The 24,306-nt window shown below is 33.8% G+C and overlaps 2 protein-coding genes across 3 annotated transcripts in view; one reads left to right on the top strand and one right to left on the bottom strand.

Annotated features, from left to right (window-relative positions):
* The window catches only part of LOC126977024 (elongation of very long chain fatty acids protein 4-like), a 33,389-nt gene extending 30,143 nt beyond the window's left edge, over positions 1–3,246 (top strand). For both annotated transcript variants that reach the window (XM_050825678.1, XM_050825679.1), the window contains exon 7: positions 3,068–3,246. In XM_050825678.1, the coding sequence (XP_050681635.1) occupies positions 3,068–3,151 (84 nt within the window). In that variant the 3' untranslated portion in view covers positions 3,152–3,246. The remainder of the gene's footprint in view (positions 1–3,067) is intronic.
* Positions 3,247–4,943: 1,697 nt separating this feature from the next.
* On the bottom strand, positions 4,944–23,588 carry LOC126977029 (MORN repeat-containing protein 4 homolog). The gene is made up of 4 exons (XM_050825685.1): positions 23,557–23,588; positions 16,424–16,616; positions 7,020–7,129; positions 4,944–5,314 (listed from the first exon to the last, which is right to left on the bottom strand). Exons 1-4 carry the CDS (start codon positions 23,564–23,566, stop codon positions 5,160–5,162), a joined length of 468 nt encoding a protein of 155 aa, XP_050681642.1. The 5' UTR covers positions 23,567–23,588; the 3' UTR covers positions 4,944–5,159.
* Between the last annotated feature and the right edge of the window lie 718 nt (positions 23,589–24,306).

Raw genomic sequence — 24,306 nt, 5'->3', positions numbered from 1 at the left:
CTGAATATAATAACTATGTTACATGCAGCTTGCGTAATCAGTACCGAGTGAAAGTGTCCAGTGCGGTTCGTACAGTTACATCACTTTTGCTTTCGTGCCTACAGCATCCGTAGTTCTCGGAACGCGGTCAATACTCAAGATTTCTATCAGGCATCGAATAGTGTAATGACTTGCACAATTTTGGAAGGTAGAAATTGTCATTTTTATGTTAAATTTATTACAGTCGCCAAAAAGGTGTTATTTGATGAAAATTTATAAAAGTTATAATATCAAAAGATAATGATGTCTATTATTCATCAATAGCAAATAAAAAAGATCACTTTAAATCTATCTATTTATATATTACTATTATGTCCCACAGAAGATCACGCTTTTGATATTAAATGTTTCATTATTATTTTGCTGCCACTCAACAACCCCGTCAAATGATGCGTAGGGAAGTTCTGTGAAACGGCTGGACCGATTTGGCTAATTTTGGTCTTGAATTATTTGTGGAAGTCCAGGGAAGGTTTAAAAGGTGAATAAATATCAAAGTGTTCGGAATTAAATAAAAACAACAATTTTGTTTTTCCTTTGATGTGTCCCCCGTCGTCCGATATTTGATTTGTATGGACATATTTTCTATTAGAGAATTTATTGACGCACGGCTTGACAGTTCTGCTGTGAAATAATTTCATTACAACAACAGGGTGCATATTTTACAAAATAATTCTTGCTGATATGAAATATTATTGACAAATTAATAAAAAACATTATTTTATTTATTATATAGAGCAACGTCTGTCGGGTCAACTAGTCTCTAATATTATAGAAGAAAGTTTTGCATTTCGAATTTTTCTTATTATGTAATAAATAATAAATATAATAAGCAAGCTAAGAATTACTGGACCCATTTACAAATTCTTTGATTACCTACTTGAAATCAAGAATTTCTCAATACTTGTAGAATTGTAGAGTATTTTTAAATTTACGAATGTCAGACATTTATTTAAATGATGTTACGAATTTAAAAATGTATTAGATATATTTTTGTAGTAAGGTAAAATCTGTATATTGATTAGATTTTGAATGTGAGTATAGCTAAGAATCTGTAATAAAAAGCTAAGAAAACTAGTTTTGAACTAACCCTTATTTTGAACAATTCACGCACACTAACACAAAGTGTCATACGAATCGCGAGTGTAAGACGTAGCTTGTCACGCACACTAAAGTAATAATCCCTGGCCTGTTTTTATCGGTTGTCTAACAGTAAGAGACTCTATCCAGACTTATTATTTATCTAAGCTCACAATATTGAAAAGTCATCGTAGAAAATTGTCAAAAATGTAAACAATGCAAAGAATTTTTAATTTACGCGGGACACTTTGGTATGGGGATATTATCGTCGATGTTATTAACGCGTTGTGGGGTTCTATTGTTCTGACATCTCAAAACCAACGTGAGATACGAAACAGCAAATCATAAGCTAATCGATATCGTACATTTTTTTGCTATCAAGAGTTTAAAATACGTCTAAAGAAGGTTCCCAGCTTTTATTGATAAGCCACATCAAGGAGATAATGAGTGTTTTAGCCTTAGATTAAGAATTGCTCTCCGTTGCGCTCCAACTAGATACAAGACTTACTAAGAACAATAGCTTTTTTACTACCGCAACTATATATTGTAGTGTGAATTGCATATTGGTGAAGATGTTTATGTGCGAGGTATATTAACACTCAATGGCATCTTTCAAATTTTGTAACTTATATACGCGTCGGGTTATTTTACATTTAAATTATTATTAATTATTAGATATTACTTCTACAAAATAGTATTATTATAACCAAATTTAAGTTCTGTGGATTTTATGATTTTTTAAATAAATAAATAAATTCATTAATTAATAAAATACTTACTGATGATATGTGATCCCAGTGTCTTTCTTATTTCTTGTAGTATTATTTTTTCAAGGTTTTACTATGCATCCCGCTATTTGAGTTTCAATTATTTGTAAAGTTTTAACAGAATATGTGGCACGTCAACGTCACACATTGTCCGAGGTTGGTTCAAATACGCACACTTAGGCGTAGTATTAGTTGCCGCACTTTGCGACTACGCATTCGGTATCTAATTGGAGCGCAGCGGAGGCCAATCCTTAATCTTAGATTTTAACTCTAAATGCTCTGTCATTATGAATAATACTATTCAAGTATGAATGTGTCATATAACAGAAATATGTTATTTAATTGCATTTGTTCTGAAAATCTCAATTGACTCTTCTGCGATATAAATAATCTTGTTAAATCTCTTATTCTGAAAATGTGTTTGTTGGATGCTATTACTAATTATGACAGTAATCACTACCAAATTTTTTACAAAGCATTCTTACGGCCGTTCCCAATATTCAGACTATCTCTTACTTGAGATAAAAATCGTAACTATCGTTGACTTTTGTGTCCCAATAAACTTATCGACGGTAACTCACCTTATCCGTACACGCTGTCTGTCAATGGGACGACGTATAGCTTTCCAGCGATAGAAGAAAATTCACGCGTCCCAATATTAGGCGATAAGAATGACTTATCGGGTTTATTGGGACAGCTTCAGATTATTGTCAGTTAATTACTGACAGGAGAAGGTAATAATTTATCTCTATCAGAATGATAGTATATTGGGAACGGCCGTTACACAAACAATAAGTTGAAGCTCTAAAGGTTGTTGCATCCAATATACGATAATTAATATTCATACAATTTAATATTTATTACTTAATATATGGAATATTTAATATTTAAAACGCTTTTAACATTAAAAAACGATTATGATACATATATTGGATGCAGCACCTCACAAACTAATTTATTTTGTATATTACAGCCATTGTAAAATACTCTATTGATTGAAAGAGTGGTCGTTGTGTTTCTTGTATGTTCATCTCACGTGATTCTACTTTTTCCGAACATAATATGGTAGATTCAGTAATTTAACAGAATTATTTATAGTGACGATTCAAAACCACTTATTTTAAGCACAATTGAATTAAGATTATTTGAATTTGAAATTTAAAATAATTATTTTAAATTTACAGGGTTCAAAATGCATGGAAGTCCGGTATGGGCAGTGTTTGGACGATGAAGAAACGATCGAGAAAAGAAAGTTAAAGGATAATTGAAACGCCAATAGTTAATTTAAGTAATTTATTTTTAATAAATAGCCTAGTTTAATAAGCTCTCTGTACAAGCATCTAAAAATAAATGTTGAATTTAATATATTATGTGCCTCATTACGAAACATTGCATAGAAATGTGGGTTATCTCTGCATTTTCTAACACAGTTATCACGGGGAGTGCTCAGAGGAGCTCTTCGAGTTGATTCCAGCGGCGAAATTCCACCACCGGACATTACGTGTAGAGTACCGCCCGCATCACGTTGACGTCTGGCATTCCACATTCACGCGTTTTGCTAGATATTTCTTGCCTCACTACTGCATACTCCCACCTTAAAGGCCGACAAATCATCTGTTAACACCTGATGTTACGGATGTCCATGGGCGGTTGCCTCACCTCTCCCCATCCCAGCCTCTTGTCCGTTTGCCCCGCTTTTATAAAAAAAAAGAAATTTCCACAACTTTGGCACTGATATAAGTCCAGCTAATCTGAGATCTAATTAGAGATACTATCATTTTAGATGTTGGAAATGTTTAAAAGCACTTCACATCACAAAAATAAGCATTTCGTAATAAACTTGCAAGGCACATTGTACTTTTATTAGCTTGAAGCTAATAAAAATAACAGAAAATAATAAAGTAACAGACTAACTAACTAACTAGTTTAAGATTTAAATTGTTTTTTTGTACAGCTTTTTATTTTAGTCTTATCTTAATACTATGCTTGATGACCGATACACTTTGTGTTATAGAAAGTGTTTCATCAACGGATTTTCCAAGGCATTTGGATACGTTTATGACATAAAAAGTAATTTGAGGTATTATGAAATGTAAGCATTACCAATTTCAATGTAATATACAATGTTTCGCGGTATGTAGTAATAAATCTTTAAATGTAGTAACTATACACTATTTCATACATAAATACATACAATCACGCCTCTTTCCCGTAGGGGTAGGCAGAGACCACTTCTTTCCACTTACAAATTAATATCTTACATACTTGTTTCGCTTCGTCCACTTTCATTATTCCTTTCATACATGTTCTTCGGTTTAGGGTACTCTTGACCTGGCCTTTTTTTTAGAGTCTAATAAAACTATTTTATCGACGGAAAAATCTTTCTTACTCCGTATAAAAATGTTTCCGTATCCGCTCACACACAGCGAAACAAAGCATCTGCCAGCGGCTGTAAGTAAAGGGCAATATGCCAATTTGTTGAACAACTCAAATATTATTATGTAATTAGAAAAAAATATGGATTAATTATTTATTGTGTAGTTTTATGCAATATAATATAATAATTCTGAGCGTTGTGAGAATTCTCAAAAAACTCAAAAATTCTGAGCGGCACTACAATTGCGCTCGTCACCTTAAGACATAAGATGTTGAGTCTCATTTGCCCGGTAATTTCACTAGCTACGGCATCCTTCAGACCGAAATACAGTATGTAATGTTTAAGCTTTACTGCTTCACGGCAGAACTAGGCGCCGTTGTGGTACCCATAATCTAGCCGGTATCCTGTGTAAAGGAGCCTCCCACTGGGGGCTTTGGAATTGACCTCGTATATCGGGTATTTTCGTCGGTGAAATAGTTTATAGTGACTGTTCCTAAAGTTTTATTACTACATGCCGGGACACATTGTAGTTGTAGGAAGGGAAGGACAAACGAGCGTGAGGGTCGGATCATCTGTTGTAAAGTAATCACCGCCGCCCACTTTCTCCCGCAACAACAGAGGAATCACAGGAGCATTGACGGCATTGTAGTATTTTACTATCAAATTTAAATTTTCTCTTAGTTCTTTAATGCCGTGTTTTGTAATTGTGATAAAAAATCAGTCAAACGACGTATCCAGGCTTAAGGCAAAAATCGCGATGGCGCATTTATATAACTTATATCTAATTTCTAATTGAAATCCTTAATTTATATTTTCTAAATTATATCAATCAATTGTTTTAATTCCATTATAACACACGTCTTAAGTATACTATTTATTAACATTTACTAAAGTAATTATTACATTTGTTGGCACTGCGCTCTTGCCATGTACGCCACCTTCTGCGCTTTCTGGATTACTTCAGGGCATCTCTTACGACGTGTCATCTTACAATCCTGGAAAAAGCCTTCGTTCCTTGGAAATCCGTGGCTGCCGTCGCTAAATGTTACTAAACCTGAAATATTTAAAGAATCATTGGAAGGCTCCTCAGCATGACTGGCAACATGTGTGCCAAGACTGCGACTTTACTTATAAATACGATGTAACGGCGACAAATGGTGTTTAATGTAGTGGTAAATGCGCAAACTTTGGGTATATTCTAGGGTATATTGGATAAGTTAAATTTACCCCATTCCACAACCTTCTCAGGAGAGGTCTCAATAGAGAATACAAGTTTCTCCCGGCACTGGTCGACGATATCCCGAGAGAGACCTGCATGGCCCGTGAATACGGCATCATCTGTGCTTTCGTCTGCATTGCAATGTATGTTGGATGTTTAGTTTGAATAAATTTTAACGGTACTTATTAATTAAATAAAAAAATTATATTTCTTGAGGTTTTTATCACTATAGGATCTAGACGAGACATTTTTAGAAATAAGTGTTATAATATTCTATATCAGGTATCAGCCATTGAATGGAATAAAATTATATGAAAAACATTACCAACCATGTATTTTCTTTCAAAGCATCTTAGCAAATATTAAGCCTACTAAAAAATAACCGTCTCAAGGACAGAAATAATACTTATGAGCAATTTTGTGGAAATGTTTGTATTCATTACTCATTTAATAATTCTGTTCCCTAAGCTTTTGTCACCTATTTCTTTCATATCAATTTCTGAATAATAATCATCAATCAAGAAGCTTCACAATATTATTAGGTTATGAATTGCCTTCAAAGAATTTATAGATAAATAGGTTTGCAGTTTAGGCTGCATTTAGTGCTCGACCCGCGACGCGGGTCAGCGCTGCCGTCGGTCGAGCTTAGCGCGTACCATACGTGCTGACCGTGTTGTGTTTAGTGCTCAGCTGACAGCAAACTTGATTACGCGTGTACAATAGCGAAGAAAAATTAATCCATTTTTAATAACTTTAATTTGTACGCTGTACTTAATCAAAAGATTACGGAATCAATGACGGAGAAGATATCATGTTTACCCAGTTATTATAAAGCGTCAAATACAAGGAGAAATTTATACAATATATTCGAAGATGCCAGAACACGAATTTTTGTTTAAGATTTTTGATGACGATGTTACACACGTGCGTATGGTCGATCGCTCGGTCAGCGTAGCACTTGACTGAACGCACACAATTATCGCCATAGCACGACGAGTTTGACCGATGATTCTCGTCAGCGTGACTTAACTATACGCTCGTAGCAATTCATCAGCGCTGGCTATAGCTACGCTCGACCGACGTCAGCGCTGACGGTATGTTAATAGGGAATATTAGCAAATGTTGAATAATATAATAATTAGTAACTAGATCTCGATTATTGATTCCAACGATAAACAATTAAATAAATTATTGACACGAATAACACGTTTCCTTTTAACAGTTTAACTGACAAAAATATAAAAATAACCTATGTGTTGCTGAAGCTAAAATTAAAAAAGAAAAAATATTATAATTATATGAAATCAGAATCCATTACTCATATTTCACTTCATCATGCAATACTATTCAGAATACAATATTTCTCTTATTCGTATGAGCAAATTTAATCTAGCATAAGAAAAGTTTTATCAAGTTTTGATTTCGATTCTAGCTATGCCGATACGATTAAGAAGTAAATTCAGTAAACTATAATAATAAGCTTTAGAAATTTTTCAAATTATTTTAGATAAAGAGTTAAAAAACAAGAAAAAAAACCAACCCAGTCCCCATACTCGACCACCGCGGAACTCTCCTTCAAATTTCATGCCATCAGATCGCCAGAACACCCCGTGACCATGGAACCAGCCTTGCATGAACTCGCCTTCATATCTGATGGGAAACAATAACAAGAATAGAAGAACAATAGATATTAGATACATCGACCATTTTGAATATTACACTTTACAACTGCATTTAGTTAGAACCCCTTTTTTGTGTGTATAATAAATTATAAGTAAACTGTACAGTTAACGCCCCAGGAAATAATATGTTCTAGGAGCAAAGGAATAATAGATTCGTGGGTTTTTTTTATGGAATAGGAGGACAAACGAGTGTACGGGTCATCTGGTGTTAAGTGATCACCGCCGCCCATATTCTCTTGCAACACAAGAGGAATCACAGGAGCGTTGCCGGCCTTTTTTGAAGGTACCCATGTCGTATCGTCCCGGACACACCTCACAAGGAAGGTCATTCCACAGCTTTGTAGTACGTGGAAGAATGCTCCAAGGAGCTTTTCAAGAAAACCGCACTGAGGAGGACCGCCACACATCCAGATGGTGGATGATATCCTAAGTTGTGGCGTGTCATGCGAAGGTGGAATTCCGCGGCAGGAATCAGGTTAAACAGCTCCACAGAACAATCCCCGTGATAAATACGGTAAAAGACACACAATGAAGCTACGTGTCTACGCAACGCCAAGTGATCCAGCCGCTCGCAGAGCACTGGGTCCCCGACAATTGGATCGAGTTGATACTGGGGTGCGCCAGACCAAAGTTGTCAGCAATACTCCATGGGTGGCTGGACCTGCGCTTTGTAAAGCGCTAGAATGTGGGCCGGTTTGAAGTATTGCCGTGCTCTATTAATGACGCCCAGCTTCTTCGAAGCCAATTTGGCATTGCCCTCGAGATGGCCACGGAATTGGCAATCGCTCGAGATTTCGAGACCCAGTATTCCTACTAGACGAGGCTTTAAGTGTTGTTGAAGAGCGATGATATGACAAATTTCTTAGTGGTAAACGCGCAAATTTGAGTCTTCTGGGAATTACTGTTCAATTGAACCTTGTTCAACCTTGTTCAATTGAACAAGGTTCAATTGACCTCATTCCGCGACCTTCTCAAGAGAGGATTCGATAGAAGACATAAGTTTCTCCCGACACTGGTCGACGATTTCCCGAGAGCGGCCTGCATGACCTGTGTATATGGCATCACCAGTGCTGTCGTCTGCATAGCAACGTATGTTGGAGGTGTCCAGCATATAATTGATATGCAGAAGAAACAGCGTGGGAGCTAGCACACAGCCTTGGGGCACTCTAGCGTTCATGGGCTTCCGGTTCGAGCAATAACCACCGACAACGACCTGTATGGTGCGCCCAGTGAGGAAGCTTGAGGTCCACTTGCATAAGCTCTCGGGAAGCCCAAATGGTGAAAGTTTTGAGAGGAGCGCCTTTTGTCATACACGATCAAAGGCCTTCGCTATATCCAGGCCAGCTGCCAGGCCTTGCTTTGAATAGCCGCTGCCCATCTATGTGCTAGGTATACCAGAAGATCGCCTGCTGACCGACCATGGCGAAAGCCGTACTGCCGGTCGTTGATCAATTGGCGACCTTCTAGGGCTTAAGCATTAACCACTTGAATATTTGTTTACCCGAATTAGTAAGTCTTTTGTTGGGAATATAATATGGTTTATAAACCTGATTCCAGAAATTCCAAAAAATACAACGCAAATTGAGTTTATTTATTATTGACACACCAACAACAACAACAAAGATAAGAACAATATAAAAGGAACATTATGAACAGAATAGGTTTCTCACAGTTCCGTTGTATTATTAAAAATAATGTCACGAAATACAAAAGAATTTTTGATTTTTTTATATAGTTACTAGTTTACTCGTACTATGACATACAACTTGTGTTGGTGTACGTAACTTGAATAGGTGTACCTACAAGTTTAGAAATACTATCACCCTCAAAAATATACATCAAAGAGGGATAGGTTTTGATGCGAAAGCTGCTGCAAAATCTAAAAAAAATATAGAAATATTCTTCGTTTGGACTGGAGACGGTAGGTACAGGTACATACTAGTGTAACCTACAGTAGTAGTGTGATGAGTCTACAATCAGAGTAAGTGCTTAATAGATATCATAGTTGATCTAAGATCTGACATATACCTTTGTCGGAGAGTAAGTTTGACTATTTCCATAGTCAATTTCAGGGACAACTTACCTACCACCACGTACCCAACGTCGTAAAGCTTGCATGATGAATTAAATATTTAATTAAGATAGAAATTCAAAAAAAGTTCTGTAACTGCTGAAATTAAAAATTAAAAATGGGAAAATTATCAAAATAATAAACGAACAGCGCCTAATTGCTGTTTAAATAATAGAAAGAACGAAAAACTGATCCTTAATGCTCTGAGCAGCACTGAAAAATATATTATATAAAGTAGAATAATATTCATCGAGGATTTCAAGAGATCGTATTTCTTTTATTCAACTTTGAATTGAATTCTCTTGATGTTTGAGATAAAATAATTGGCATGCAGTGAGGACGGCTAACAAAATAACAACCTTTGTAAAATAAACAGGAATAATTTGAAAGCAGAATGCCCATGTGTCGCCTAGGATTTTCTCATGCGTCAAAATGAAATTAATATAGTAATTATTTACTTAATTTTTGCCATTATCTCGCGGTCGGACACAATGATTTCAACAGGGTATTCAATTTAAAATAAAATAAAACATTATATTGATTTTTCCTGTAAATGGCGGTGACGGAAATAAAGCCATAAATTTCTTTGAATGTTGTAATTTAGCAAATAATTATTCATGTATTATTAACATTTATTGATTCGAATCGATGATATTTTTGGATGAGAATCGATTTTGGCAAAATCACACTCTGAAACCAGTGTCGTAAGTCATATTAAATTCAAATTCAAATTCAAAAACACTTTATTCATGTAGGTCACAAAAATGACACTTATGAATGTCAAAAAAATATTGTTTCTTATTGAATTTACTATTAGATAATCGAAACTAACTAAAAATCTTAATTTTTAACAATAAAAGCCCGTATCCCACATTCTGTGGAGTCGGCAACTCAAGTGTGAGTCTCAAATTAAAATATAATAATATCGAATTTTCATTTACGTTCAGCTGATGTTAATTCATACGCCCTGCCCATTTCAATGCAGTGTCGCGCAGGACTCTTGAAAAACCCAAAATTTATGAGCGGCACAAAAATAATTGCTCGACATAAAATGTTAAGTCTCATTTGGCCAATAATTTCACTAGCTACGATGCCCTTCAGACAGAAACACAATAATGCTAAAACATTCATGCTTCACGGCAGAAAAAGGCTCCGTTGTGGTATCAATAATCAAGCTGGATTTATGTGCAAAGAAAACTCCCACTGATGAATGTTTACATTTCGCATAATCCACTCAGTGTCGTCTGATTGAAACTTTAAAAATGGACCCTCGATTAGTTAGTGTCGGAGATTTATTTTCATTTTATATTTTTAGTAGGATAAGAAAAAACATATAACTATGGTCAAAAATCGATGCTTCGATCGATATCAGACCGCCATCTCTTCTATCCCGCAATATGACATGACTGACATACCGCCCGGCCGCCAGAGCCATTACAGTTTGTAATTGTTTATTGTGTCAATCAGGTTTTTACACTCCTTACCTCAAACTTCATAATTATAAATACCGATTATAGTATTAATGATTTAAAGTGTCACGTACCTTGTTTTGTGGTGAACTACTTACAGTTTAACGTATTTACTTACGAAACAACTTATTTGCATACTTTAGGAATAGGATAAGACGTTTTAATTTTATTTAGTTTGTGTGGTTTTGTAACACTGACTGTATATATTATTATGTCAGCTTCATGTGTTTACAAGCGCTACCAACGTCATGAACTGTCATAAGACATTTGACATTTTTGACATTATTTGACATTTTTAAGTTCATGATATATATGATTGATAATATTAGACATCCCAATTAATTATAATGTTTATTTAAGTACTTACTGTGTTGGTATTGTTTTATATACTTATAACTATAATTTTAGAAATAACGTTAATAGCAAATTGTATTTAATTCTTTGGTTAATTTGATTCGTGTAAGTTAGTTGGCACTACAGTAGTGCCAACTAATAGTTGGTAGCATCATCACTGTGACGGTCGTTCCCTATATAAGCCAGAGCGCTCAGGGGTAACGCTGCCCAAAAGTATTGAGTCATTTATCATAATTATTATTATTAGTGGAAATAGTAAAATTCAGATTTTCTATTTTAAGTGCGTTTATATTACCAACCCCTTCTACATATATGTTATGAGTGTGAACACGATTAATAAAATCTTCAAATATTGAAATACTTAGTTGTATTTTTCTACCTGTGTAACCCGAAACATGTTTTGTTCTTATAAATGCACTTCTATTCATGTACATATTTATGTTGTTTGCACATAAAAATGTGAATCTTTTCATTACTAAATATATTATATTTTATAAACTATGTGTTCTATTCCACAGTTTAGTGTAGTGTAGTTTATTTTGTATTTACATTAGGAAAGTCTACTAAATCTGCAAGTCTGGTAAGTAGCTAGGTAAATATGTAATGAGGCCGTCTTTGGTTTGGTAGGTCCAGTAAATTCTTTTCGAAATGTAATGAAATTAATTTAAAAGAAAAGTATTCCGTAGTTTATAGGTTCAGTTATGCCAACATATCATTGTACATAACTTTGTGTAAAAGTGTGTCTATAAAAAAAATTAATAAAAAAAAATAAACTAGTAATTACCTGGACGTCATACGAATAGCTTTGATTTTAAGGTTATGTTACATTTTTTCCAATAACATCATTTATTAAGTCAAGCCAAGAGCTAATTACAATAACTCTCACTACATATCTTTTTTATGACTAAATAATTTAGATTATTACTCACAACAATACACAGATTAATTCATATAAAATATTGCCATGTTGGTAATGTTAAACAAAATAACGTTCTCATAAAACTTAAGAAATTTTCACTTCAACAATAATTTATGAACAAATAAAATTTTATGTACGATGCGGGACTCGAACCCACGACCTCCGGCGATCCGTGCCGGTGCACTTACCAACTGAGCCAACCGTTCGAGTGACGTATCGTCATAAAATCTTGTATGCTTTGTTCAACTCTCAGGTTGTGTCTCACAAATTTTATTTGTGTATTAATCCTAGAAGTTAGGGTTTTCACTTTAAAAACATAACAAATTATTTATTAACATAATAAATTATATAATTTATGAAGTATTGGCATCATATAAATATTACGGTCGACTCGTGATTTCATTCAAAAAAAGTTATTCGTCAAAGGCTTAAAGCGTAACTGTGTTAGCTCGAGTAACCATCACACACGCGATGATGCGGACATAATTGATTACCTCTTGATGTAAATCAATTCATCACAACCCATGTGGAAGCGTCGAATATTTAATACATTTCCCGCTTCGGCAGGCAATGTTTACTACTAGAAATAATTTCGCTTACTTGTGCTTGATTTAATACTTAGCATTGATTTAATTGTTTTCGGTATGATTGTTTGAAAACTTGCACCTGAAACATACCAAAACTAATTTTGTGTTACTCACAAAATACAAAATATAATGTTCTCTTTCACGTTATCCTAAATTTCAGAGAGACAAAATCATAACAACGTAATCTTTGTATAAAGTAGAACACAGTAAAACTGTCAAATAAATATCCCGGTGAAATACAATATTCACGTTTCATTTAATATTTTTACTGAATAGGTAAGCCCTACGTAAGATCATTTTGTATTGATAGCATTACTAGACGAGAAAAATGAGGCAAATACTTACGGGAACAAAATAGAATTTATAACACATTAGTGCTGTTACGTTACTAATATTATTGTGATATGCTTTCATTCCACATCTTTTTAACCCATCGTAATGAAATTTCAGAAAGGGTATATGGGTAATAGTTATTATGCAACTGCGTAATAATTGGTATTAAAACACGAATGTGGTAATAGTATCACATGAGTGTTTTAATATGTAATTATCAACAGTTGCATATAAAACCTTATCTACAATAATATGAATCCTCTATAAAAAGATTCTGAAACAGTTTTAACTCAGCTTCGTTAACCATTACATCATCCAAACAAGTATTGTAATGTTGTACACAGTTTCATTACATTACTCGTTTGGATGATGTAATGGTTATTAGGATATTGGGTGGCATGGATGTTGATAAACTGTATTTACGTCACAGGAAAGGCAATAGGTACATTATATTCCAAATTTTTTAAGAATTACCGAGAAAGCGCGAGTCGAATTAAAATTTCGGTTGCAAAAATGCACGCTGACAACACACGTGTGCCCCTGAGTTGACGCCGGTGCTAACACGTTCATTTCGGCACTCTTAATCCAAAGGCGTAGTCCCTGACTCATGGGTGTCAGCCCTTGTCCATTCGATCCAAAAAAGGAGACAGTTCAGAGCCGGCAAACTACAGGCCTATTGCTATTATCTCCCTGCTTTCCAAGGTCATGGAAAGCATAAGTAGCCGCCAGCTCTTGGTATACCTAGAGGGTCACCAGTTGATCAACGACCGATAGCACGGCTTTCGCCATGGTCGGTCGGCGGGTAATCTTCTGGTATACCTAACACATAGATGGGCGGCGGCTATTGAAAGCAATGGGAAGGCCTGGCAGTTAGGGAATCGGAATACTGTGTCTTGAAATCTCGAAGGATTACCAATTCCGTGGCCATCTGGCAAAGCCAAATCGGCTCGAAGAAGCTAGGCGTCATTAATAGAACACGACAATACTTCAAGCCGGCCCACATTCTAGCGCGCTACAAAGCGCAGGTCTGGCCACACATGGAGTATCTGTTATCTCTGGTCTGACGCTAGTATTAGCTTGACCCATTTGACCGCATGCAACGTAAAGCAGCTCGAAGTGTCTGGGACCCAGGGCTCTGTGAACGGCTGGATCACTTGGCGTTGCGTAGAGGTGTCGCTTCATTGTGTGTCTTCTGCCGCATTTATCACGGAGAGCGTTCCGAAGAGCTGTTTAACCTGATTCCTGCCGCCGAATTCCACCTTCGCACGACACGCCTCAATTTAGGATATCATCCCCACCATTTGGATGTGTGGCGGTCCTCCACAGTGCGGTTTTCAAGGAGCTTTCTTCCACGTACTACAAAGTTGTGGAATGAGCTTCCTTGTGCGGTGTTTCCGGGACGATACGACATGGGTACCTTCAAAAAAAGCGCGTACACCTTCCTTAAAGGCTGGCAATGCTCAACGCAACGCTGTGATTCCTCTGGTGTTACAAGAGATTGTGGTTGGTGATCACTTAACACCAGGTGACCCGTGCACTCGTTATCCTCCTATTCCATAAAAAAAATGACGGCGGCTATTTAAGGATGTAGATAACTGTTCTGAATCAATAAAATAAAAAGGTAAAATGTTTTAAAACTTCGCTTTGCTTCAGTTCATAATTCATTCTCCATTGACCTAAAAACATGAAATTTGGCGACATCCAATCTGTAAATTATTATTTGTCTTTCATATTTTGATCATAACGTTTTTTTTATTCGTCGTAGCTCTACTTCAATTTTAAGGGTTTAATTGTATGTTGAAACGATTAACAAAAATAAACACCTCCTACTCAGAAAGTTAACAATTTTTTTTAGTAAATTTACATTTTAGGCCTCATGTAAACTCTTGGTTCAGCGGTTAATGTGTTGGAATCGTAATCAGGGGCGGCTTCAAATATAGCTTCAGTCATAATAATATAATAGGTCCTATCGTATTGAAATGACTTGTGTTCTCATTTGTGATCGTCTACGTTCAACGGTGCAGTAGCAACGTGTAATAAAGGGTATTAAAAAACGGATGTGGGTTTATTACTTGTGATTATTGGTTCTAGTAATCAAAATATCATCCAAAGGAGTGTTAATGTGAAAACGGATGATGTAATGTTGTACCGAATTTCATTACAACACTCGTTTGGATGATGTAATGGTTATTAGGACATTGGGTGTTTTAATGTTGGCAAAAAGCTAACTGTTTAAGAATCTTTAATAGAGGATTTAAAGCGTGGGTGTAGATAAACAGTATTAAACTTCTAAGTTGCACAACCAAATAAAAACAATTTGTTTTTTTTCGTATGTCAACACAATATGATTTGATATTATAATATTAGTACGTTGAGTATTTTTAGATAAATTATACTAATAAATACTTTGAAATTTACTAGAATCATAGAATTAAACTTATTTTTTATTTATAAACGTATATTATTTGTTCATGAAAATGCTAGAAAAATACACTACAGTCACATTAAGCTGTTTCAAGATCAACTGCTTGTCTAGGATAATAACACTTTTAGAATTATATGTAGAAAATACTCCGTAACAGATCAATTACTGCGTTTAAAACTGAAATTAATCATTCCTTCATAGGTTTAGGTATAAAGATAATGATTTATTTTTCACATTAACTTAAAGTCGCTTATATGAGTGAACATTATAATTGATGATACAGTATTTTTTGATTCGCTGTTTAGTTTAGATACAACTTCTTTTAAAACAAATAAATTGAATTAGGTCCTGGAAAATAATTCCTAAATACAGCTTGATATTTATGATAAATGTTTAGTGAATTTATATAACTTCAAATGATTTATATAATATGGTTTATTCATTAAATTTGAACAAACATTAGTAAGTAAGAAGATGGCGCTGCAAGCAAGATTCAAAATGCATTTAAGAAAGAATTATTGCATAAAATAAAATGGTTTGATACAGAATAATGATATTAATTCTTATAGAATTTAATTTAAACATTTACTCAGTAAATTAAGTATTTTAACAATAAATGAAACATCAAACATCTTCAAAACATTCAAACAGTCAAAACAGTGTCTATTTATATCAAACCTTAATAAATAACGGTTTTATGTTTACAAATAACTATTTGTAATTAAATTCTACATATTTCAGATATATCTATAACAATTATATTAATTTTAATGATAAACTAAAATATCAACAGTTGCCAACTATTGACGGTAGGTGGCAATTTGCGCCCATAATATAATATATCAGGTTGCACGGTACATCAATCCTTGTTAAAATATTCTCCTTCAAAGATCACTGTCATTTTACATAGAATATAATTGCTTTAAATGCATTAACTTTGGCAAAGTGTTTAAAAACTAATTTTTAAAATCTTTGAAGGCATGTGATCTGATAAATTAGATTTAAATGTATTAAACAATAAAATATTTTAAAGATATGAATGTAGACTGTTAAAAACTTGTTGTCCCTCGCAAATAAACATCATTCATCATCAATGTTACCTACCTAGCTCCATCTGGAAATGACATGACGCCCAATCCAGAACACAGGCCGTTGTGGAGGCCACCATCGTATCTCGTGCTGTCTGGCAGAACAAGATGGCCCATTCCATGCTTCTGTCCTTTTGCATTCCATTCACCGACATACCGAGTACCATCTTCATATTTATACGCTCCAGTTTTTGCAGCAGTTGACTGAGCTAAAAATAAGTTTGATTAAACATGCAAAAATATTCTTAAAATTGGAGTGGAGACTTTGGGAACGTGGGGTCCGTCAGCCCGAACCCTTATGAAAGATTTGTCCAGCGAATTATAAATTCGACAGGTGACCTGAGATCTGGTAAGTACCTTTTCCAAAGAATAAGTTTGGCAATTCAAAGAAACGACGTTGCCAGCCTTTCGGGCACCTTACCTGCAGATTACACCTTTTATGCGGTTTATAATAATAATTTTGTGTTGTATGGTTAGGTAATAGTTTTTTTGTTACTTTTGTATTAGTTTTTTAAATGAAAACTGTAAAATTATTATTATAACATTAGAAATAAGGGATTGCTTGTAACTAATTCTAGTAGGCTTCATAAGATACATAATAGCTTTAAGGGTAAATGTATACACTTCTATAATAAAGTCCCAGCCTAACTGTTCAGGCATTATCTATAAATAAATTTAAATGTTTTATAAAAAAATTGGCTCTGTCGTAAATCCTATTACTCCACAGCTGAATATCTTAATGATCCCATCATCCACAGCCTGGGACTAGATTGTGATTATTTTATAGCAATAGAAATGACTGTACAATATTGAATATTTTTATTTAAAAGAGCGCAAGAAAAGAATGCTGGGAGAGTTTCTTGTGCCGCTTCTTCTCTCTCAGAGCGCCATTTGTCTAGCGAAGCGGTAAAAGTAAATTGTATTGAATTGAATTAGAATTGACATCAAAAAGAATTGTAATGGAATCAATTTTGAGAAAATAAATGCCTTTTATGCCTTTAATTCCGTAATTAAAATATTATGTAAGTGTACAAAATAAATTAAGTTCTACGAATTTCTGTACGATTATTTAAGAAAATTCATAAACTAATCTTTCAATTTAATACCAAAGTACCAGTTAACCAATACACTATTTGTTCTTTTATTATTGGAAGTTTGGTGCCTGACTCCGATCAACAATTTTCATATTCGTATTTTCACATTTCAATGGAAAATTAATTTCAAGTTACATGGGACGCTTTGAGTAGCTTAAATCTTTAAGACATGGTGATAAGATTAAAAAGTCACAGTGTGTGTCTTGAAAGTTATTAATCGACAGATAATCTGTGTTCATTTCCATTGGAGAGTGAGTCACTTTTTGTAATCTGGTATCTAATTAATAATTTATTGATAACAGTGAGACAGAGATTTAATTTTCATCCGGGATTTGTTGGGGAATTTCGTTGTGTCCTGTATATTTTATTAGTTGCTATATTATTAAATATTAAGTAATTTAACATGTACTAGAATAAGTAATTATTGTAAAATTGTTGTAATGTAATTATTGTAAAATTGCAAACCTAATGCACTAAAACATGCAAGGATTATTTGGTAAAGAACTTGAACTGGAGTTATTTATGGATCATAAAGATATACATATTTTATGTTTAACAGAGCACTGGCTCAGAAAATATGAGCCCATCTTTAACTTCAGTGGTCATCAGGTGGCAAGTGCGTTTTGCAAAGAAAAGGCTACACGTGGCGGTTCTCTTATACTTGTAAGTAAATTATTTAAATTCAAAGAACGTGAAGATATCGTAGGCCTCTCTGTTGAACGTACCATTGAAATAGCCTGTGCAGAGCTCGATCGCGCCATTGTTGTTAGTATATACAGACCCCCAGATGCAGTATATGAATTATTTGAAAGTGTATTGGAGGAGGTTTTATTAAAATTATCTGAGTCTAAGAAGTATATCATGATATGTGGTGATTTTAATATTAATTTATTTAAAAAATCCACCACCAGTATTAGATTCAGATTTTTGTTCAAATCATACGATTTAACCAATATTTTCTTAGAGCCTACTAGAGTAACCGGTACCTCCAAAAGCTGTATTGATAACATAATTTCAAATTATAAACCCATTTCTCAGGCAATAATAAACCAACTGAGTTCAGACCACTTTGGCCAGTAAGCCTCTTTTAATATTGAGGTCAATAAATGTTCTAAAATTAAAAAGTTTACGTTTGTTCCTGTGAATAATAGGCGGATGGAGAAATATTGAGGTAATGTGTCAGTTAAACTCTCAAATTTGGATTAATTGAAAATAATATTAATCCTAATGAAATGTATGATATGTTATTTAAAATAATTAAAATAGAGTTTGCTTCTATATTTACTTCAAAGACAGTCAAATCAGGTGGTCTCTTGTCATTTAATGAATGGGCAACAGCTGGCATTCATAGGAGCAGACAACGGCTATATGAACTATATAGTGAGAGATTATTATATAATCATGATGCATCTTTTCTCGAGTATGTTAAAAAATACTCTAAATTATTTAAAAGTGTTTGTTCTATTGCAAAGTCTATGCATATCAGACAGATAATTAAAAATGCACCGAATAAAATAAAGATGACTTGGAATGTGATTAACTGAGAATCTGGAAGAGTCAAAGACCGCAACATTGAATACATTTTATCAATAAACAATACTATAATTCAATCTCAGCAGGAAGTTGCTTCTGCTGTTGAGAATTTTTTTTCTGACATTCCAGTTTCTATCACAAGCACTCTTGTCTCCTCCACCAGTGTTGCTGAGTCACTTCTTCTGGAAAATGTTAAAGAATGCCAACAAACTTTCAATTTTAGTTTTGTTAGCCCTGGAGAAATAATTAAAACTTTTAAGTCTCTCGACATGAAAAAAACTGCTGATATATGGGGCATTTCTGTTAAAATAATAAGTTCAATAATTGATGTCATAGCACCATATCTTGCAATAGTATTTAATAATTGTATTAATCGTGGCGTGTTTCCTGACCTTCTGAAACATAGTAAAATTAAACCAATATTTAAGTCGGAATGCTCTTCTTACCCGAACAACTATCGTCCTGTGTGGGTTTTGCCGACCCTTAGTAAAATTTTTGAAAAAATAATTTTAAGCCCATTCGGCTTAAAATTATTTTTTCCTAAATTGATTATAGCTTACTTACTTTAACTCTCATAAGTTACTTCATTTGAAACAATTTAGCTTTACTAGGGGACGTTCAACAACGGATGCAGGTGTTGAGCTGATCAAGAATATTTTTGATGCCTGGGAGGAATCGCAGAATGCACTTGGCATCTTCTGTGATTTATTTAAGGCTTTTGATTGTGTTCAACATTCAACGCTGGTCAGGAAGCTATACCACTATGGCATAAAAGGAACTGTGCTCGATCTTCTGACTTCATATCTAAACAACAGAATTCAGAGGGTCGACGTGAATGGCAGGAGATCTCCTGGGACTCCACTCAGTATGGGAGTACCACAAGGGTCTATCCTTGGACCTCGTTCCTCTTCCTTATCTATATAAATGATATATATGATGAAAAAACATAAGGTAGTATTGTTTGCGGACGACACTTCACTGATTTTCAAGGTGAAAAGAAACCAAGCTATGTATGACGAAGTGAACGATATTTTATCTGAAATCGTGTACTGGTTTAGCGCTAATAGCCTATTGTTAAATAGCAAGAAAACTAAATACATTAAATTTGCCGTACCAAATGTCAAAAGTGTAAATGCAAATGTTTTGTTAAACGGAGAGGTGATAGAACCGGTGGAACCTACTATATTTCTTGGCATAACTCTAGATTCCAAATTACAATGGGGCCCCCATATTGAAGGATTGGCGAACAGACTTAGTTCTGCAGCATACGCGGTTAAAAAGATTAGACATTTAACTGACATAGATACGACGCGACTAGTGTACTTTAGTAATTTCCATAGTATTATGTCCTATGGTATATTGCTATGGGGCAACGCTGCCGATATTAGTACAATATTTGTGCTGCAGAAGAGGGCTGTTCACGCTATTTATAACCTAGGTCCTAGAGAATCATTGAGAGCAAAGTTCAAAGAAATTAACATCTTGACTGTTGCTTCTCAATATATTCTTGATAATGTAATGTATGTTCATAGGCACATAAGTGAATTTGCCGGAAACTGTCATAACCATAATGTTAACACCAGGAACAGACATAAACTGATGATGCCTACTACTCGGCTAAGTCTAGTTACTAAGTCTTTTGTGGGGCGATGTACATGCTTTTACAACAAGATCCCAGAAAATGTTCAAAACAAAAGTATTACGTTATTCAAAACAATTGTTAAAAAACGTTTGTGTGGTAAAGGTTACTATAATATTTAATATTAACTTTCTTAATGATACCACAGATTGGGAATGGAGCGACCGCCCTCAGGCTATTAAATAATACCTTTAATTGTACAATGTTAATTGTAAATGTTATTTTAATTGTAAAACATATTTTTGATGAAAAAAAAGCCCGCTGAGTTTGTTGCGCCCATTCTTCTTAGGCCTGAGGCATTCATTTTGGAATGGGTGGTAGTTTTTTTTGACTTTCAATAAGTGATTTCACATCCTATAATAATAAAAATATATGAATTTTGAATTTTGATAAAACCACAACGTCTTCATTACCATTCTAAAAATTTTAGAATTCACTTTTGTGAATAAAACTCAAGAGACAATACTTTTCCGAGTTCTAATTTTGTCATAATTAAGCCAAAAATAAGCAGGGTAGCCCAAGGGAAGAACTTAAAATTTATGACATTGTTTCATTAAAAAAAAAAACTAAGACTGCGCAGATTTTATAAACCGCATTCCTGGACTGGATTTGAACCCGTCTTAGTCTGTTAAGAGTTTTTACACATGTTTTTTATAACATAGAGCGCCTTCTACTGATTTCTACTAAGTTGGAGGCTTTCTAATTTTACACATGTTTTTTATAACATAGCCAATATAAATGGAAGAACCATGAAATTGAAATATTCATATTTCATTATTGCGTTGAATGGGTTGTTGACGTTCAATAAGTGATTTTAAATCCCATTTTGAAAAAAAATATTTGAATTTGAATTGTCACTTAGAAATAATAGAATTTATTAAATACTCAAAATAAATAAAACATAGTAAAGGCACGGTCCTGTTACATGTTTCAAAAGCTTGAAACTTAAGAGGCTTTTGTGAAATTCTAGTTCAGATGAATGACAGTGTAAAGTGAAACACATCGGTGAATTTTCTGGTATTAAAAATTGATATTCACCAGGGGTATTTCTTTCTATATTAAATTTTAATCTAAATATTGAACATCTTCCGTTTATAATCTTTCAAAAAATGTGTGGTACAATTTGATATTTCCCCATTTTAATGATAACTAAAATTAAAGTAAATTTTTAGCTTACTAGATAGAAATAGTCCGTATTCCAGGTTTTTGGTATACTAGGTTGGCATAAACTTAATAAGCAAAACTGACAGAAACATACACGAAACAATAATTTAGCTATTTAGCCTATCGTCTAACTATAATATATACAAATAGTTTATCCGACATCATTAAATTTAATTGTATGCACTTCATATAAGAAATATAGAGTACTCAATTTCCTTCAACAAACATTCATCTAAGAGACAAGAGCCAATTACTACATAATAGTATCCCTTTGTTCTATTTCACTTTCAGGACTGATAGGCCTCCTTAGCTTTTGCCCAATAAGATATCCAATTGCTTTCAATCAATGACGTTAAGGTTTTCATACAAACAGTTTTGTAAGTACCATGATTGTAATAAAATTATTACGCAAGCTTTAAGATAATTTTCCTCATACATTGATAAAAAAATATTTCCAAATTATGTTAATTCTTTTGAAATGTATAAAGCTTAATATTACTTATCTAATTAATAAAATTATATTTTCACAGATCAAGATACAGGCCATGTAAGACAGTCACTAAAATAATAATTACCTTTTTAAGTTTTGCCATGAGAAAATAAATATATTATTTATTAAGTTAAAATTTGATTCAATTAAATCTACGACGTGGTAAAAAGTCCAAAAATAATAGTTATATTTTCAATAAAATCTACTAAGCCGAATTCCATTTTTATGTTACCGGCATCCAACAATACAAAATTTTACATTAATATTATTGCTAAATTTAATGTGCTAAGACAATTTGATTTTTTCTGAAAAAAATAAACGAGACGATTATTACAATGTAATGCCGCTTAGAATTCTTGATTGAACCAAAATTATGAGCAACACCGCAACTGCACTCTTCATTTTGAGATGATGTTAAAATGGTCTGTCTTATAAGTTTAGTCATTTTAAGTAATAACATTAATATTTCACAGTACAAGACGCTGACGTACTCACTTAGCCAACATCCTGTGCAAAGAAGCCTTCTTCTGATTTCTACTAAGTTGGAGGCTTTCTAATTCTACTACTAGTCATACTGCAATAACCTAAGGTTATTCAGTCTTAGTTTTTACGTAAATTTGCTCATTTATCTGGAGTGAATAGCAACATGAATGTGGTTGGATCTATTTTATTTGGTGGTTGTATGCGTAGAACTTCATTACTGAATCTAACACGGCACAGCAGCAGAAGATGGAAAGCCAATTTGGCTGAAACGTGGAATGTGTGACAGAATTCTCTACACTTCAACGATTGTTAGTTCCTTGCTTGGCATTGTAATGGTGATCTCGTGTATTTACGACAATGCTAAGGAAAATGGAATGCTGAATCATGGAAAGTTAAACATGATTAACCTACCTACCTTATTATTTTGAAAGTGACATTAAAAATATAGTTGGAAATTGAAACTTGTGATACAAAATTAGATTGTCTATGTATTTTCATATGTTAGAACAATAAATATCTACCTATATCTACTATTACTATTTTTCACCATAATAACTTAACTATAATAACCCACAACAATTAAGTATGTATACCAATTCTTTAATTCAATATTTTTAGCTTTACTTAAATTATGAAAGCAACTCATCTTCTAGGTGTGTAATTCAAATAACCAAATTATGTTCGAAAAACGTGTAAAGTTATGTTTAAGCGAAGGAGGACACAATAATAAAAAAATATTTTTTTACCTTCAACCATGTTTGCACAATCCTCGGCACACAAAGCGTTACTGCGGGGTTTCAGATCGATTCTGAACTAAATCTAATTAGAGTGATGAAGCCAACTCATGATTTTCTGATACATCTACAAATTTCGTGTTCCCAACCATAGTGAGTGTTAGTGAATGGAATAAGTGTTCGAAAGTACACAAAACGAATACAGTTCAAGAATTATAATAATTGTTCATATTAAGGTATCATAATATCCTTCTGGTTTATATACAATTTACTGTAATTGCATTACATATAATCGTTAAGTATTATTTTTATAATTTTATAGTTATCATGTGTATGCTATAACACGTTTCGTCATGCCATTTTAGGCATTATTTGTTGCGTGTGCAGGATCATCTTCTTCTCTCAAATATGTGCAAAGGGAACGATGGCTGCTCCATGCGCAACTCGTGAACGGGTGCTGCTTGTAGTAACAGAACGGCCTGTTACAGTTAATGAATCATTGTATTTGTTGGATGCTGTTACTAATTATGACAGTAATGACGACCATCATGTTCACGAGGCATCCTTACACATACAAATAATTCAAACTCTAGAGGTTGTTGCATACAATGTAGGTTAATTGTAGCAATGCCAAGTTTATATTATTACTTTTAATGAAATATTTGATAATTGAAACGCATTTAACTCTGATCACAATTGATATATTGAATGCTAATTAACTTTACAAACTAATTTGTTTTGTATATTACAGTCATCGGATGG

The sequence above is a fragment of the Leptidea sinapis genome, chromosome 43 (assembly GCF_905404315.1).
Source record: "Leptidea sinapis chromosome 43, ilLepSina1.1, whole genome shotgun sequence".
Taxonomy (NCBI): Eukaryota; Metazoa; Arthropoda; class Insecta; order Lepidoptera; family Pieridae; genus Leptidea; species Leptidea sinapis.
This window is presented reverse-complemented; position numbering and strand designations above follow the sequence as displayed.